The sequence below is a fragment of the Oncorhynchus masou genome, chromosome 9 (assembly GCF_036934945.1).
Source record: "Oncorhynchus masou masou isolate Uvic2021 chromosome 9, UVic_Omas_1.1, whole genome shotgun sequence".
NCBI lineage: Eukaryota > Metazoa > Chordata > Actinopteri > Salmoniformes > Salmonidae > Oncorhynchus > Oncorhynchus masou.
Genome location: NC_088220.1, coordinates 34020495 through 34037959, shown reverse-complemented (window position 1 = coordinate 34037959; position 17465 = coordinate 34020495). Strand labels below are relative to the sequence as shown.

The following is a 17465-nucleotide window of genomic DNA, read 5'->3' as shown; positions in this document are numbered from 1 at the left end:
ACAAGATAGTTACACTTTCATCAGCAATTCGCAAGATCTCAAGAGGGATAAGTCTGTTGTTTTTTCTTTCTCAGCTCTCTCCTCTCTCCTCTTTCCGGCCCTGTCCTTCATCGCTGTGGGAGGCATATTGTTTCTGGTCACCAACATGCAGGTCCGTCCTCTCATATTTATGACCTCCTGAATACACATCAGTCATGTACACAGCAGTCCTCAGGGTTCTCTCAGTAAACAGGACCGTGACTGAGAACATACCCTTGATGTAACCATGGACAACCTTGCCTTGGGCCATACATTTGCTTCCCTTTATCCTGTGGTTTTGTCAGTCTGTGGTGTGTACTGATGAGAAGCATGAGACACTCAGACACACAGGCCTGGCGAGTTATGTTTCCCCTCTCTGTGGCCCCCTGTAGATAGGCAACCTGTTTGGTTCCGCTCGCTCCACTGTCATCACCCTTTACAATGGTGCCTTCGACTCCTCCTCCGCCGTCTTCCTCATCGTCAAGGTAACATTGTTAATCACACCCGCCCACAGACTATCAGTCGGTAGCTGTCCATGAGTTAATTAAGATGATGATGATGGTGATTTCTTCCCTCGTGTCTCCCTCTAGCTGCTATTTGAGGTTGGGATCTCTCTACGTGCCTCTTTCCTCTTCCTGGCTGCGTGTGGCATCATCCACCTGGCCAGGACCTTCCTCCTTCTACCCAGAACACACATCCCCTACCCCCTCCCTGAGGGCTACACCTACGGGTAAGAACACATCTCCTACCACCTCCCTGAGGGATACACCTACGGGTAAGAACACATCTCCTACCCCCTCCCTGAGGGCTACACCTACAGGTAAGAACACATCTCCTACCCCCTCCCTGAGGGCTACACCTACAGGTAAGAACACATCTCCTACCCCCTCCTTGAGGACTACACCTACGGGTAAGAACACATCTCCTACCACCTCCCCGAGGGATACACCTACGGGTAAGAACACATCCCCTACCCCCTCCCTGAGGGATACACCTATGGGTAAGAACACATCCCCTACCCCCTCCCTGAGGGCTACACCTACGGGTAAGAACACATCTCCTACCACCTCGCAGAGGGATACACCTACGGGTAAGAACACATCCCCTACCCCCTCCCTGAGAGATACACCCACGGGTAAGAACACATCCCCTACCCCTTCCCCGAGGGCTACACCTTTGGGTAAGAACACATCCCCTACCCCCTCCCCGAGGGCTACACCTACGGGTAAGAACACATACCCTACCCCCTCCCTGAGGGCTACACCTATGGGTAAAAACACATCCCCTACCCCCTCCCTGAGGGCTACACCTACGGGTAAGAACACATCCCCTACCCCCTCCCTGAGGGCTACACCTATGGGTAAGAACACATCCCCTACCCCCTCCCCGAGGGCTACACCTACGGGTAAGAACACATCCCCTACCCCCTCCCTGAGGGCTACACCTACGGGTAAGAACACATCCCCTACCCCCTCCCTGAGGGCTACACCTACGGGTAAGAGCATTTACATTTAAGTCATTTAGCAGACGCTCTTATCCAGAGCGACTTACAAATTGGTGAATTCACCTTCTGACATCAGTGGAACAGCCACTTTACAATAGAGCACATCTCCTACCACCTCCCCGAGGGATACACCTACGGGTAAGAACACATCCCCTACCCCCTCCCTGAGGGCTACACCTACGGGTAAGAACACATCCCCTAACCCCTCCCTGAGGGATACACCTACGGGTAAGAACACATCTCCTACCCCCTCCCTGAGGGCTACACCTACAGGTAAGAACACATCTCCTACCCCCTCCCTGAGGGCTACACCTACAGGTAAGAACACATCTCCTACCCCCTCCTTGAGGACTACACCTACGGGTAAGAACACATCCCCTACCCCCTCCCTGAGGGCTACACCTACGGGTAAGAACACATCCCCTACCCCCTCCCTAAGGGCTACACCTATGGGTAAGAACACATCTCCTACCTCCTCCCCGAGGGCTACACCTACGGGTAAGAACACATCCCCTACCCCCTCCCTGAGGGCTACACCTACGGGTAAGAACACATCCCCTACCCCCTCCCCGAGGGCTACACCTACGGGTAAGAACACATCCCCTACCCCTCCCTGAGGGCTACACCTACGGGTAAGAACACATACCCTACCCCCTCCCTGAGGGCTACACCTACGGGTAAGAACACATCCCCTACCCCCTCCCCGAGGGCTACACCTACGGGTAAGAACACATCCCCTACCCCCTCCCTGAGGGATACACCTATGGGTAAGAACACATCCCCTACCCCCTCCCTGAGGACTACACCTACGGGTAAGAACACATCCCCTACCCCCTCCCTGAGGGCTACACCTACGGGTAAGAACACATCTCCTACCACCTCCCCGAGGGATACACCTATGGGTAAGAACACATCCCCTACCCCCTCCCTGAGAGATACACCCACGGTTAAGAACACATCCCCTTCCCCCTCCCCGAGGGCTACACCTATGGGTAAGAACACATCTCCTACCACCTCCCCGAGGGATACACCTACGGGTAAGAACACATCCCCTACCCCCTCCCTGAGAGATACACCCACGGGTAAGAACACATCCCCTACCCCCTCCCTGAGGGATACACCTATGGGTAAGAACACATCCCCTACCCCCTCCCTGAGGGCTACACCTACGGGTAAGAACACATCTCCTACGACCTCCCCGAGGGATACACCTACGGGTAAGAACACATCCCCTACCCCCTCCCTGAGAGATACACCCACGGGTAAGAACACATCCCCTACCCCCTCCCTGAGGGCTACACCTATGGGTAGGAACACATCCCCTACCCCCTCCCCGAGGGCTACACCTACGGGTAAGAACACATCCCCTACCCCCTCCCAGAGAGATACACCCACGGGTAAGAACACATCCCCTACCCCCTCCCTGAGGGCTACACCTATGGGTAGGAACACATCCCCCTACCCCCTCCCCGAGGGCTACACCTACGGGTAAGAACACATACCCTACCCCCTCCCTGAGGGCTACACCTATGGGTAAGAACACATCCCCTACCCCCTCCCTGAGGGCTACACCTACGGGTAAGAACACATCCCCTACCCCCTCCCTGAGGGCTACACCTATGGGTAAGAACACATCCCCTACCCCCTCCCCGAGGGCTACACCTACGGGTAAGAACACATCCCCTACCCCCTCCCTGAGAGATACACCCACGGTTAAGAACACATCCCCTTCCCCCTCCCCGAGGGCTACACCTATGGGTAAGAACACATCTCCTACCACCTCCCCGAGGGATACACCTACGGGTAAGAACACATCCCCTACCCCTCCCTGAGAGATACACCCACGGGTAAGAACACATCCCCTACCCCCTCCCTGAGGGATACACCTATGGGTAAGAACACATCCCCTACCCCCTCCCTGAGGGCTACACCTACGGGTAAGAACACATCTCCTACGACCTCCCCGAGGGATACACCTACGGGTAAGAACACATCCCCTACCCCCTCCCTGAGAGATACACCCACGGGTAAGAACACATCCCCTACCCCCTCCCTGAGGGCTACACCTATGGGTAGGAACACATCCCCTACCCCCTCCCCGAGGGCTACACCTACGGGTAAGAACACATCCCCTACCCCCTCCCTGAGAGATACACCCACGGGTAAGAACACATCCCCTACCCCCTCCCTGAGGGCTACACCTATGGGTAGGAACACATCCCCTACCCCCTCCCCGAGGGCTACACCTACGGGTAAGAACACATACCCTACCCCCTCCCTGAGGGCTACACCTATGGGTAAGAACACATCCCCTACCCCCTCCCTGAGGGCTACACCTACGGGTAAGAACACATCCCCTACCCCCTCCCTGAGGGCTACACCTATGGGTAAGAACACATCCCCTACCCCCTCCCCGAGGGCTACACCTACGGGTAAGAACACATCCCCTACCCCCTCCCTGAGGGCTACACCTACGGGTAAGAACACATCCCCTACCCCCTCCCCGAGGGCTACACCTACGGGTAAGAACACATCCCCTACCCCCTCCCTGAGGGCTACACCTACGGGTAAGAACACATACCCTACCCCCTCCCTGAGGGCTACACCTACGGGTAAGAACACATCCCCTACCCCCTCCCCGAGGGCTACACCTACGGGTAAGAACACATCCCCTACCCCCTCCCTGAGGGATACACCTATGGGTAAGAACACATCCCCTACCCCCTCCCTGAGGACTACACCTACGGGTAAGAACACATCCCCTACCCCTCCCTGAGGGCTACACCTACGGGTAAGAACACATCCCCTACCCCCTCCCTGAGGACTACACCTACGGGTAAGATCACATCCCCTACCCCCTCCCTGAGGGCTACACCTACGGGTAAGAACACATCTCCTACCACCTCCCCGAGGGATACACCTACGGGTAAGAACACATCCCCTACCCCCTCCCTGAGAGATACACCCACGGGTAAGAACACATCCCCTACCCCCTCCCTGAGGGATACACCTATGGGTAAGAACACATCCCCTACCCCCTCCCTGAGGGCTACACCTACGGGTAAGAACACATCTCCTACCACCTCCCCGAGGGATACACCTATGGGTAAGAACACATCCCCTACCCCCTCCCTGAGAGATACACCCACGGTTAAGAACACATCCCCTTCCCCCTCCCCGAGGGCTACACCTATGGGTAAGAACACATCTCCTACCACCTCCCCGAGGGATACACCTACGGGTAAGAACACATCCCCTACCCCCTCCCTGAGAGATACACCCACGGGTAAGAACACATCCCCTACCCCCTCCCTGAGGGATACACCTATGGGTAAGAACACATCCCCTACCCCCTCCCTGAGGGCTACACCTACGGGTAAGAACACATCTCCTACGACCTCCCCGAGGGATACACCTACGGGTAAGAACACATCCCCTACCCCCCCCTGAGAGATACACCCACGGGTAAGAACACATCCCCTACCCCCTCCCTGAGGGCTACACCTATGGGTAGGAACACATCCCCTACCCCCTCCCCGAGGGCTACACCTACGGGTAAGAACACATACCCTACCCCTCCCTGAGGGCTACACCTATGGGTAAGAACACATCCCCTACCCCCTCCCTGAGGGCTACACCTACGGGTAAGAACACATCCCCTACCCCCTCCCTGAGGGCTACACCTATGGGTAAGAACACATCCCCTACCCCCCCCGAGGGCTACACCTACGGGTAAGAACACATCCCCTACCCCCTCCCTGAGGGCTACACCTACGGGTAAGAACATATCTCCTACCACCTCCCCGAGGGATACACCTACGGGTAAGAACACATCCCCTACCCCTCCCTGAGGGATACACCTATGGGTAAGAACACATCCCCTACCCCTCCCAGAGGGCTACACCTATGGGTAAGAACACATCTCCTACCACCTCCCCGAGGGATACACCTATGGGTAAGAACACATCCCCTACCCCCTCCCTGAGAGATACACCCACGGTTAAGAACACATCCCCTTCCCCCTCCCCGAGGGCTACACCTACGGGTAAGAACACATCCCCTACCCCCTCCCTGAGGGCTACACATACGGGTAAGAACACATCCCCTACCCCCTCCCTGAGGGCTACACCTATGGGTAAGAACACATCCTCTACCCCCTCCCTGAGTGCTACACCTATGGGTAAGAACACATCCCCTACCCCCTCCCTGAGGGCTACACCTACGGGTAAGAACACATCCCCTACCCCCTCCCTGAGGGCTACACCTATGGGTAAGAACACATCCCCTACCCCCTCCCTAAGGGCTACACCTACGGGTCAGAACACATCCCCTACCCCCTCCCTGAGGGCTACACCTACGGGTAAGAGCACATCTCCTACCACCTCCCCGAGGGATACACCTATGGGTAAGAACACATCCCCTACCCCCTCCCTGAGAGATACACCCACGGGTAAGAACACATCCCCTACCCCCTCCCTGAGGGCTACACCTATGGGTAAGAACACATCCTCTACCCCCTCCCTGAGTGCTACACCTATGGGTAAGAACACATCCCCTACCCCCTCCCTGAGGGCTACACCTACGGGTAAGAACACATCCCCTACCCCCTCCCTGAGGGCTACACGTATGGGTAAGAACACATCCCCTACCCCCTCCCTAAGGGCTACACCTACGGGTAAGAACACATCCCCTACCCCCTCCCTGAGGGCTACACCTACGGGTAAGAACACATCCCCTACCCCTCCCTGAGGGCTACACCTACGGGTAAGAACACATCCCCTACCCCCTCCCTGAGGGCTACACCTATGGGTAAGAACACATCCTCTACCCCCTCCTTGAGGGCTACACCTACGGGTAAGAACACATCCCCTACCCCCTCCCTGAGGGCTACACCTACAGGTAAGAACACATCCCCTACCCCCTCCCTGAGGGATACACCTACGGGTAAGAACACATCCCCTACCCCCTCCCTGAGGGCTACACCTACAGGTAAGAACACATCCCCTACCCCCTCCCTGAGGGCTACACCCACGGGTAAGAACACATCCCCTACCCCCTACCCCCTCCCTGAGGGCTACACCTATGGGTAAGAACACATCCCCTACCCCCTCCCTGAGGACTACACCTACGGGTAAGAACACATCCCCTACCCCCTCCCTGAGGGCTACACCTACGGGTAAGAACACATCCCCTACCCCCTCCCTGAGGGCTACACCTATGGGTAAGAACACATCCCCTACCCCCTCCCTGAGGGCTACACCTATGGGTAAGAACACATCCCCTACCCCCTCCCTTAGGGCTACACCTACGGGTAAGAACACATCCCCTTCCCCCTCCCTGAGGGCTACACCTATGGGTAAGAACACATCCCCTACCCCCTCCACAGCACAGCGACTGGACAGAAAATAGACCAAGGGAAGGAAGGGAATAAATGTCTGCTGAATGTTTGTTGCTCTTCGACGAAGGTCCAACAAATACTAGAGACCCCCAGCACACCCCCTGGTCTGTCTGGCCTCCCTGTGTGACTCTAACCAGTGTTGCCGTTACTTCCTGTGACAGGATGAAGAGCCGTGGCCAGGCCAAGACCTTCAGCTCAGAACAGGCAGCAGCCAACGACAACATGCAGAGGGATGATGTCACGGAGGAAATGCCTTTTAACAAGGAGAGCGCAGAGAAAGGTGTGTAGTTAATACCGGCGCCGACAGAGATGGCCGCCTCGCTTCGCGTTCCTAGGAAACTATGCAGTTTTTTGTTTTTTTACGTGTTATTTCTTACATTAGTACCCCAGATCATCTTAGGTTTCATTACATACAGCCGAGAAGAACTACTGTATATAAGATCAGCGTCAACTCACCATCAGTACGACCAAGAATATGTTTTTCGCGACGCGGATCCTGTGTTCTGCCTTACAAACAGGACAACGGAATGGATCGCATGCAGCGACCCCAAAAAACGACTCCGTAAAAGAGGGAAACGTAGCGGTCTTCTGGTCAGACTACGGAGACGGGCACATCGTGCCCCACTTCCTAGCATTCTTCTTGCCAATGTCCAGTCTCTTGACAACAAGGTTGATGAAATCCGAGCAAGGGTAGCATTCCAGAGGGACATCAGAGACTGTAACGTTCTGTGCTTCACGGAAACATGGCTCACTGGAGAGACGCTATCCGAAGCGGTGCAGCCAACGGGTTTCTCCACGCATCGCGCCGACAGAAACAAACACCTTTCTGGTAAGAAGAGGGCTGGGGGTGTATGCCTTATGGCTAACGAGGCATGGTGCGATGAAAGAAACATACAGGAACTCAAATCCTTCTGTTCACCTGATTTAGAATTCCTCACAATCAAATGTAGACCGCATTACCTACAAAGAGAATTCTCTTCGATTATAATCACAGCCGTATATATCCCCCCCCAAGCAGACACATCGATGGCTCTGAACTAACTTTATTTAACTCTTTGCAAACTGGAAACCATTTATCCGGAGGCTGCATTCATCGTTGTTGGGGATTTTAACAAGGCTAATCTGAAAACAAGACTCCCTAAATTTTATCAGCATATCGATTGCGCAACCAGGGGCGGAAAAACCTTGGATCACTGTTACTCTAACTTCCGCGACGCATATAAGGCCCTGCCCCGCCCCCTTTCGGAAAAGCTGACCACGACTCCATTTTGCTGATACCTGCCTACAGACAAAAGCTAAAAAAGAAGCTCCCACGCTGAGGTCTGTCCAACGCTGGTCCGACCAAGCTGACTCCACACTCCAAGACTGCTTCCATCACGTGGACTGGGACATGTTTCGTATTGCGTCAAATAACAACATTGACGAATACGCTGATTTGGTGTGCGAGTTCATTAGAACGTGCGTTGAAGATGTCGTTCCCATAGCAACGATTAAAACATTCCCTAACCAGAAACCTTGGATTGATGGCAGCATTCGTGTGAAACTGAAAGCGCGAACCACTGCTTTCAATCAGGGAAAGGTGTCTAGTAACATAACTGAATACAAACAATGCAGCTATTCCCTCCGTAAGGCTATCAAACAAGCTAAGCGTCAGTACAGAGACAAAGTAGAATCCCAATTCAACGGCTCAGACACAAGAGGCATGTGGCAGGGTCTACAGTCAATCACGGACTACAGGAAGAAATCCAGCCCAGTCACGGACCAGGATGTCTTGCTCCCAGGCAGACTAAATAACTTTTTTGCCCGCTTTGAGGACAATACAGTGCCACTGACACTGCCTGCAACGGAAAAATGCGGTCTCTCCTTCACTGCAGCCGAGGTGAGTAAAACATTTAAACGTGTTAACTCTCACAAGGCTGCAGGCCCAGACGGCATCCCCAGCCGCGCCCTCAGAGCATGCGCAGACCAGCTGGCTGGTGTGTTTACGGACATATTCAATCAATCCCTATACCAGTCTGCTGTTCCCACATGCTTCAAGAGGGCCACCATCGTTCCTGTTCCCAAGAAAGCTAAGGTAACTGAGCTAAACGACTACCGCCCCGTAGCACTCACTTCCGTCATCATGAAGTGCTTTGAGAGACTAGTCAAGGACCATATCACCTCCACCCTACCTGACACCCTAGACCCACTCCAATTTGCTTACCGCTCAAATAGGTCCACAGACGATGCAATCTCAACCACACTGCACACTGCCCTAACCCATCTGGACAAGAGGAATACCTATGTGAGAATGCTGTTCATCGACTACAGCTCGGCATTCAACACCATAGTACCCTCCAAGCTTGTCATCAAGCTCGAGACCCTGGGTCTCGACCCCGCCCTGTGCAACTGGGTGCTGGACTTCCTGACGTGCCGCCCCCAGGTGGTGAGGGTAGGTAACAACATCTCCTCCCCGCTGATCCTCAACACTGGGGCCCCACAAGGGTGCGTTCTGAGCCCTCTCCTGTACTCCCTGTTCACCCACGACAGCGTGGCCACGCACGCCTCCAACTCAATCATCAAGTTTGCGGACGACACAACAGTGGTAGGCTTGATTACCAACAACGACGAGACGGCCTACAGGGAGGAGGTGAGGGCCCTCGGAGTGTGGTGTCAGGAAAATAACCTCACACTCAACGTCAACAAAACTAAGGAGATGATTGTGGACTTCAGGAAACAGCAGAGGGAACACCCCCCTATCCACATCGATGGAACAGTAGTGGAGAGAGTAGCAAGTTTTAAGTTCCTCGGCATACACATCACAGACAAACTGAATTGGTCCACTCACACAGACAGCATTGTGAAGAAGGCGCAGCAGCGCCTCTTCAACCTCAGGAGGCTGAATAAATTCGGCTTGTCACCAAAAGCACTCACAAACTTCTACAGATGCACAATCGAGAGCATCCTGGCGGGCTGTATCACCACCTGGTACGGCAACTGCTCCGCCCTCAACCGTAAGGCTCTCCAGATGGTAGTGAGGTCTGCACAACGCATCATCGGGGGCAAACTACCTGCCCTCCAGGACACCTACACCACCCGATGTTACAGGAAGGCCATAAAGATCATCAAGGACATCTACCACCCGAGCCACTGCCTGTTCACCCCGCTATCATCCAGAAGGCGAGGTCAGTACAGGTGCATCAAAGCTGGGACCGAGAGACTGAAAAACAGCTTCTATCTCAAGGCCATCAGACTTTTTAACAGCCACCACTAACATTGAGTGGCTGCTGCCAACACACTGACACTGACTCAACTCCAGCCACTTTAATAATGGGAATTGATGGGAAATGATGTAAATATATCACTAGCCACTTTAAACAATGCTACCTTATATAATGTTACTTACCCTACATTATTCATCTCATATGCATACGTATATACTGTACTCTATATCATCGACTGCATCCTTATGTAATACATGTATCACTAGCCACTTTAACTATGCCACTTTGTTTACATACTCATCTCATATGTATATACTGTACTCGATACCATCTACTGTATCTTGCCTATGCTGCTCTGTACCATCACTCATTCATATATCCTTATGTACATATTCTTTATCCCCTTACACTGTGTATAAGACAGTAGATTAGGAATTGTTAGTTAGATTACTTGTTGGTTATTACTACATTGTCGGAACTAGAAGCACAAGCATTTCGCTACACTCGCATTAACATCTGCTAACCATGTGTATGTGACAAATAGAATTTGATTTGATTTGATTTGATTTAGGTTACCTTGATGTCAGCTCTGCTCATTCCCTGGTCCCAAATATTCAGGATTAGTTGCCCGTACAGACCTTGTTTCCTACAATTACATAATCTTATGTGAATTTGTAACTGATTTGACCTCTCTAACCCCCTACCCCCTCCTCTTCTCAGTGGCTACTTTCTGGGAGTGTTTCCTGTCCAAGTTCTTCCTCTGGCACCTGGTGTGGCTTTCTGTCATGCAGCTGAGGCACTACCTGTTCATCGGCACCCTCAACCCCATGCTGCAGAGACTGACCCAGGGAGAACCCTCTCTGGGTACGCACACAATTGTCTATTAACAGGCATTATAGTTCAGTCTTAAACGTTTCTAAATATCTTATTGACATTTAATCAAGTTGACTTAAAGTGTTACCCTTTAATTTAAAGTTACTGTCCATTGTTTCCAGATTTCTATGAAATATGACGTATAATTAATTACAATAATTGTAATAGTTTTCCTTCCAATTCTTTTTATTTATTAAGTATGTTAAAAAGCAGCTTTTCTGTGTTGGAATGGTGTGGGCGTATAGCGGTCATTAAAAATATTCATGTGAGTAGACTGTTGAATGGCCAGCTCATCCTTCTCAGGTGGATGACATCATCCTCTATTAGGAAGGAGCAAAGCATTTTTGAAACGGTCTGTTTGAGAAAATAGTTTGAGGTGGGGTTTTTGTAAAGTGTTTTTTCTCTAATGGATGTTTTGGCCACAAATACGAGTATAGGATGAGTCAACAACATTATTTGGAAATGAGTTAACATAATATTAACTTTTAAAAGGTAGATGTTCCCAGACATTTACTTTAAAGTGCTTCCCTTCTCTCTTTTTAAGCATGTCCTTATTCCGCTCTGTTTATCCCTGCAGTGAGCACGTACACCAATGCGTTTGCTGTGACCCAGCTGTGTGGGGTGCTGTGTGCCCCCTGGAACGGCCTCATCATGGACCGACACAAGGGCAAGCCCAGGACCGCCGGTACCAACTTCACCTATACACACTACTACAACCCCCCTACAACACACATGTGAAACCTCACACACACACTCCAAACCAAACACACACACACTCCAAACCAAACACACACACACACTCCAAACCAAACACACACACACTCCAAACCTCACACACACACACTCCAAACCTCACACACACACACACACTCCAAACCAAACACACTAAGACCGGTTTTAGACTCGTACCAGCGTCAGATTTGAATTTCTCCAGATTTTGTATATGTTCTTATTACATTTTACTGTAGGAACATTTGGCTTGAAGAGCCTCTGACTTTACATTACTGCTCGGAGAGGGGTAAGGGAAGTGGTAGTGTCGGAGGTGGCGTAGAAATGTCATGGAGAAGACGGAATTGAATAGAGATTTGCGTCTTTGTGTGTGTGGGTACGTATGTTTGGTGTGGGTACATGTGTTTCTTGTGTGTGTACATACTGTATATGTTTGGTGTATATGTATTTGGTGTGTGTGTGTGTGTGTGTTTGTGTGTAGGAGTGAGTGAGAAGGAGGCAGACCTGCGTGCGTCGGTGTTCTCCCTGACCCTGACGGCGCTGCAGTGTGTTCTGTTCTCCATCTGTGCCTCCACCCCCTTCCTCCCCCTCCAGTACCTCACCTTCATCCTGCAGGTCCTCAACCGATCCTTCCTCTACGGAGGCCATGCAGCCTTCATCAGCATTGTGTGAGTCACACACACACACAGACACACACACACACACACCAGTTGTTTGCAATAACAAACCTAATGGAACAGGATAAGGGGAGCACGGATAGACGCCAACACCTTCTTAGTGTCATACTTTTGTACCGTACTAACAAATCAATTAATTTGCCTCTCTCTCTCTCTCTCTCTCTCTGTAGTTTTCCTCCCTGTCACTTTGGGAAGCTGTATGGTATGGCCATGGCTCTGTCTTCAGTGGTTTCTCTGCTGCAGTACCCCTGCTTTATCCTGGTCAAAGGAGTGCTGGGAGGAGACCCACTATACGTGAGTGGAGCTACTGTCATTAGAATGACCAGATATACTACCTTTACCATTGGCAGTGTCGGGGAAGCTACTTTGACGATACAGTTTAACAAGTTACCGAACACTTCACACTGGAAGAGGTCAAGCTACCCTTAAGAAAAATCTACTTTACTTTACTGAAGTTACTTTGTGATAAATGATCATATCTAAATGTCATAGACTAGAAATAGCAAGAATAAATCACTCAGGAGTCAGATGTTAAAAGAAAGTGTAATTTAGCCCAGTAAACACAAAAACTGTTTCAAGTGAAAAGGTCTGATGCCAAAAAAGAAAGGAAATTCCTACAGTGTTGAGGAATAGTGAATGACATGTAGTTCAACTAGTCATTTAATTACATTTTGCAGTAGCTTGGTGGAAGTTGAACTAAATTCTAATCTAGGTAGTTTTCAGTAGTTCATTACTTGTTTGCCATGTGGTGATGTAGCTAACTACACACTACTTTTTTGGCAAAAATAAAATATGGGTGAAGTCGGCAAGAATTTCCTTTCTTTTTCGGCATCACACCTGCCTACTTCTCACTTAATAAATCGTTTTTGTGTTTAAGAGACTAAATTACACATTCTGTTAACATCTGACTCCAGGGTGATTACACGTTCTGTTAACATCTGACTCCAGGGTGATTTCATGTTCTGTTAACATCTGACTCCAGGGTGATTACACGTTCTGTTAACATCTGACTCCAGGGTGATTACACGTTCTGTTAACATCTGACTCCAGGGTGATTACACGTTCTGTTAACATCTGACTCCAGGGTGATTACACGTTCTGTTAACATCTGACTCCAGGGTGATTACAAGTTCTGTTTTGTTCTTGCAATTTGTAGTCTATGACATTTTAGGTTTAGATATCATAATTAGTAGCTTCTTAAACTATATTTTCTCGAGTAGCTTCCCCGACACTTGTTAGCAACACTGCCACATGGGGGGCAGGTAGCCTAGTAGTTAGAGCGTTGGACTCTGCAAGATCAAATCCCTGAGCTGACAAGTTAAAAATCTGTTGTTCTGCCCCTGAATACAGCAGTTAACCCACTGTTCCTAGGCTGTCATTGAAATTTTTTTTTTATTTTTGCCTAGTTGTTCTGACTTGCCTAGTTAAATAAAGGTAAAATAAATAAATAAATATATTTAAAGAACATGGCAAACAAGTAATTTACTACTGAAAACACTACCAAGATTTGAATTTATTTCAACGACCACCCAAGCTACTGTCATTAAATGACTAGTTAAACTATATGTAGTTCACTCCTCCCCAACACTGGCCACTGGTAGAGCTTTTCAGCTTACCATTATGTTCTAAAGTGGAGTTATTGCAGAGTGGTGACCCCATCTCCCTTCCCCCACCTCCTCACTCTCTTTCTTCTCTCTCTTCCCTCTACAGGTGAACATAGGTCTGACGTTACTCAGCCTGCTGGCCTTCATCCATCCTGTCTGTGTCTATCTGCATTGTCGTGGCCTGGCTGCCCGGAGGGGTAAACCCAAGGACTCACCTTCCTCTTAGACCAGCTCTAAAAATACTTTCAAATGGTCATTTCAGCCCTCACTACTATAGGACACCAATAAGAAGAAGAGACTTGCTTGAGCCAAGAAACATGAGCAATGGACATTAGACCGGTAGAAATGTGTCCTTTGGTCTGGAGTCCAAATTGTAGATGTTTGGTTCCAACCGCCGTGACTTTGTGAGACGCAGAGTAGTTAAACGGATGATCCCTGCATGTGTGGTTCCCAACGTGAAGCACGGAGGAGGAGGTGTGATGGTGTGGGGGTGCTTTTCTGGTGACACTGTCTGTGATTTATTTAGAATTCAAGGCACACTTAACCAGCATGGCTACCACAGCATTCCGCAGCGATACCCCATCCCATCTGGTTTGAGCTTAGTGGGACTATTTTTAGATTTTTAACAGGACAATGACCCAACACACCTCCAGGCTGTGTAAGAGCTATTTTACAAAGGAGAGTGATGGAGTGCTGCATCAGATGATCTGGCCTCCACAACCCCCCGACCTCAACCAAATTGAGATGGTTAGGGATGAGTCGGACCGCAGAGTGAAGGAAAAGCAGCCAACAAGTGCTCAGCTATATGTGGGTACTCCATCACCACTGGAAAGGCATTCCAGGTGAAACTAGTTGAGAGAATGCCAAGAGTGTGCAAAGCTGTCATCAAGGCAAAGGGTGGCTATTTGAAGAATCTCAAATAGAACATATATTTTGATTTGTTTAACCCTTTTTTGGTTACCACATGATTCCATGTGTTATTTAATAGTTTGTTTTCACTATTATTCTGCAATGTAGAAAACAGTAAGAAATAAAAACCCTTTAATGAGTAGGTGTTCTAAACCTTTGGACCGGTAGTGTATTTTTATTCCATCTTGCCTTTGCCACTCAGTCATTGCTCATCCATATATTTATACAGTGGCAAGAAAAAGTATGTGAACCCTTTGGAATTACCTGGATTTTTGCATAAATTGGTCATAAAATGTGATCTTCATCTAAGTCACAACAATGGACAAACACAGTCTGCTTAAACTAACAACACAAACAATTATATGTTTTTATTGAACACACCGTGCAGGGTGGAAAAAGTATGTGAACCCTTGGATTTAATAACTGGTTGACCCTCCTTTGGCAGCAATAACCTCAACCAAATGTTTTCTGTAGTTGTGGACCAGACCTGCACAACGGTCAGGAGGAATTTTGGACCATTCCTCTTTACAAAATTGTTTCAGTTCAGTAATTTTCTTGGAATGTCTGGTGTGAACCGCTCTCTTGAGGTCATGACACAGCATCTCAATCGGGTTGAGGTCCGGACTTGGACTGGGCCACTCCAGAAGGCATATTTTCTACTGTTGAAGCCATTCTGTTGTTGATTTATTTCTGTGTTTTGGGCCGTTGTCCTGTTGCATCACCCAACTTCTGTTGAGCTTCAATTGGCCGACAGATAGCCTCCTGCGAAATGTCTTGATAAACTTGGGAATTCATTTTTCCATCGATGATGTCAAGCTGTCCAGGCCCTGAGGCAGCCCCAAACCATGATGCTCCTTCCACCATACTTTAGGATGAGGTTTTGATGTTGGTGTGCTGTGCCTTTTTGTCTCCACACATAGTGTTGTGTTCCTTCCAAACAACTCAACTGTAGTTGCATCTGTCCACAGAATATTTTGCCAGTAGCGCTGTGGAACATCCAGGTACCCTTTTGCGAACTTCAAACGTGCAGCAATGTTTTTTTTGGACAGCAGTGGCTTCTTCTGTGGTGTCCTCCCATGAACACTATTCTTATTTAGTGGTTTACCTATTGTAGATGTTAGCATGTTCCAGAGATTTCTGTACGTCTTTAGCTGACACTCTAGGATTCATCTTAATCTCATTGAGCATTCTGCACTGTGCTCTTGCAGTCATCTTTGCAGGACGGCCACTCCTAGGGAGAGTAGCAACAGTGCTCTACTTTCTCCATTTATAGACAATTTGTCTTTTAGACATACTTTTGTAACCCTTTCCAGCTTTATGCAAGTCAACCATTTTTAATCTTAGGTCTTGAGAACTCTTTTGTTCAAGGCATGGTTCACGTCAGGCAATGCTTCTTGTGAATATGAAACTCAAATTTTGTGAGTGTTTTTTATAGGGCAGGCCAGCTCTAACCAATATCTCCAATCTCGTTTCATTGATTGGACTCCAGGTTAGCTGACTCCTGACTCCAATTAACTTTCAAGAAGTCATTAGCCGAGGGGTTCACATACTTTTTCCAAACTACACTGTGAAATGTTTAAATTATACATTCAATATAGACAAGAAAAATACAATAATTTGTGTGTTATTAGTTTAAGCACACTGTGTATGTCTATTGTTGTGACTTAGATGAAGATCATATCAAATTGTATGACCAATTTATGCAGAAATCCAGGTAATTCCAAAGTGTTCACATACTTTTTCTTCCCACTGTATGTATATATTCTTACACCACTCTTTTACTTAGATTTGTGTGTATTAGGTATTTGTTGTGGAATTGTTAGATTACTTGTTAGATATTGCTGCAGTCGGAACTAGAAGCACAAGCATTTCGCTCCTCTCGCAAAAACATCTGCTCACCATGCGTATGTGACCAATCAAATTTGATAAAGCATTATTAACTACCCGTGCACTGTGACACTGCTGCCCAAAACCCTATACTCATGTTTTACATTGTAGGATCCAGGCAGTCAAGGAAAACATATCTAGTGTTTATTACGCCGTTTAGAATAATGAATGTGATAATCAGTTTGATGTATTTTAGGAATTCTAAGTCATTTAAAGATCAGAGAAACTGCTCAGTTGGATGGGAGCAAGAAGATGCTCAGATGATGAGATTATGTCTGGCTTTCAACATGCCCACACATACTGAACTGACTACATGTTCCAACCTGGGTCCCCAATGTCTCAAATTCAAAAAGAATTCAAAACGACTCTCTTCAAGAGTCTGAGATGATTTTTGTCAGGAAAGGCTGTACAGGTCTACCACCTACTGGTTTAACTGGGGGAAACAGCCTGTTTCCAGAAGGCCTTTACTTCACCTGTGAACAAACCATGTCATGATGAGGGTGTTTTAAAGCGTTAAATCAACTAATCACATAACGGCAATAACCTTTATTGGGTTCACTGGCGATTTTGTATGAGAAAGCAAGTGTTGCACAGCACCATACATATATATATACCAGTGTCTGATTTATATATATATATATATATATATGAGTTAGAGCACCT

General features: G+C 49.0%; 1 protein-coding gene across 4 annotated transcripts in view; it reads left to right on the top strand.

Annotated features, from left to right (window-relative positions):
- Nucleotides 1-16858, top strand: part of LOC135545913 (equilibrative nucleobase transporter 1-like) — a 44871-nt gene extending 28013 nt beyond the window's left edge. For all 4 annotated transcript variants that reach the window (XM_064973892.1, XM_064973894.1, XM_064973893.1 and 1 more), the window contains exons 5-13: nt 75-151; nt 411-503; nt 609-748; nt 7082-7200; nt 10844-10987; nt 11574-11681; nt 12207-12393; nt 12573-12696; nt 14113-16858. In XM_064973892.1, coding sequence (XP_064829964.1) covers nt 75-151; nt 411-503; nt 609-748; nt 7082-7200; nt 10844-10987; nt 11574-11681; nt 12207-12393; nt 12573-12696; nt 14113-14232 — 1112 coding nt within the window. In that variant the 3' untranslated portion in view covers nt 14233-16858. The remainder of the gene's footprint in view (nt 1-74; nt 152-410; nt 504-608; nt 749-7081; nt 7201-10843; nt 10988-11573; nt 11682-12206; nt 12394-12572; nt 12697-14112) is intronic.
- Nucleotides 16859-17465: the final 607 nt, after the last annotated feature.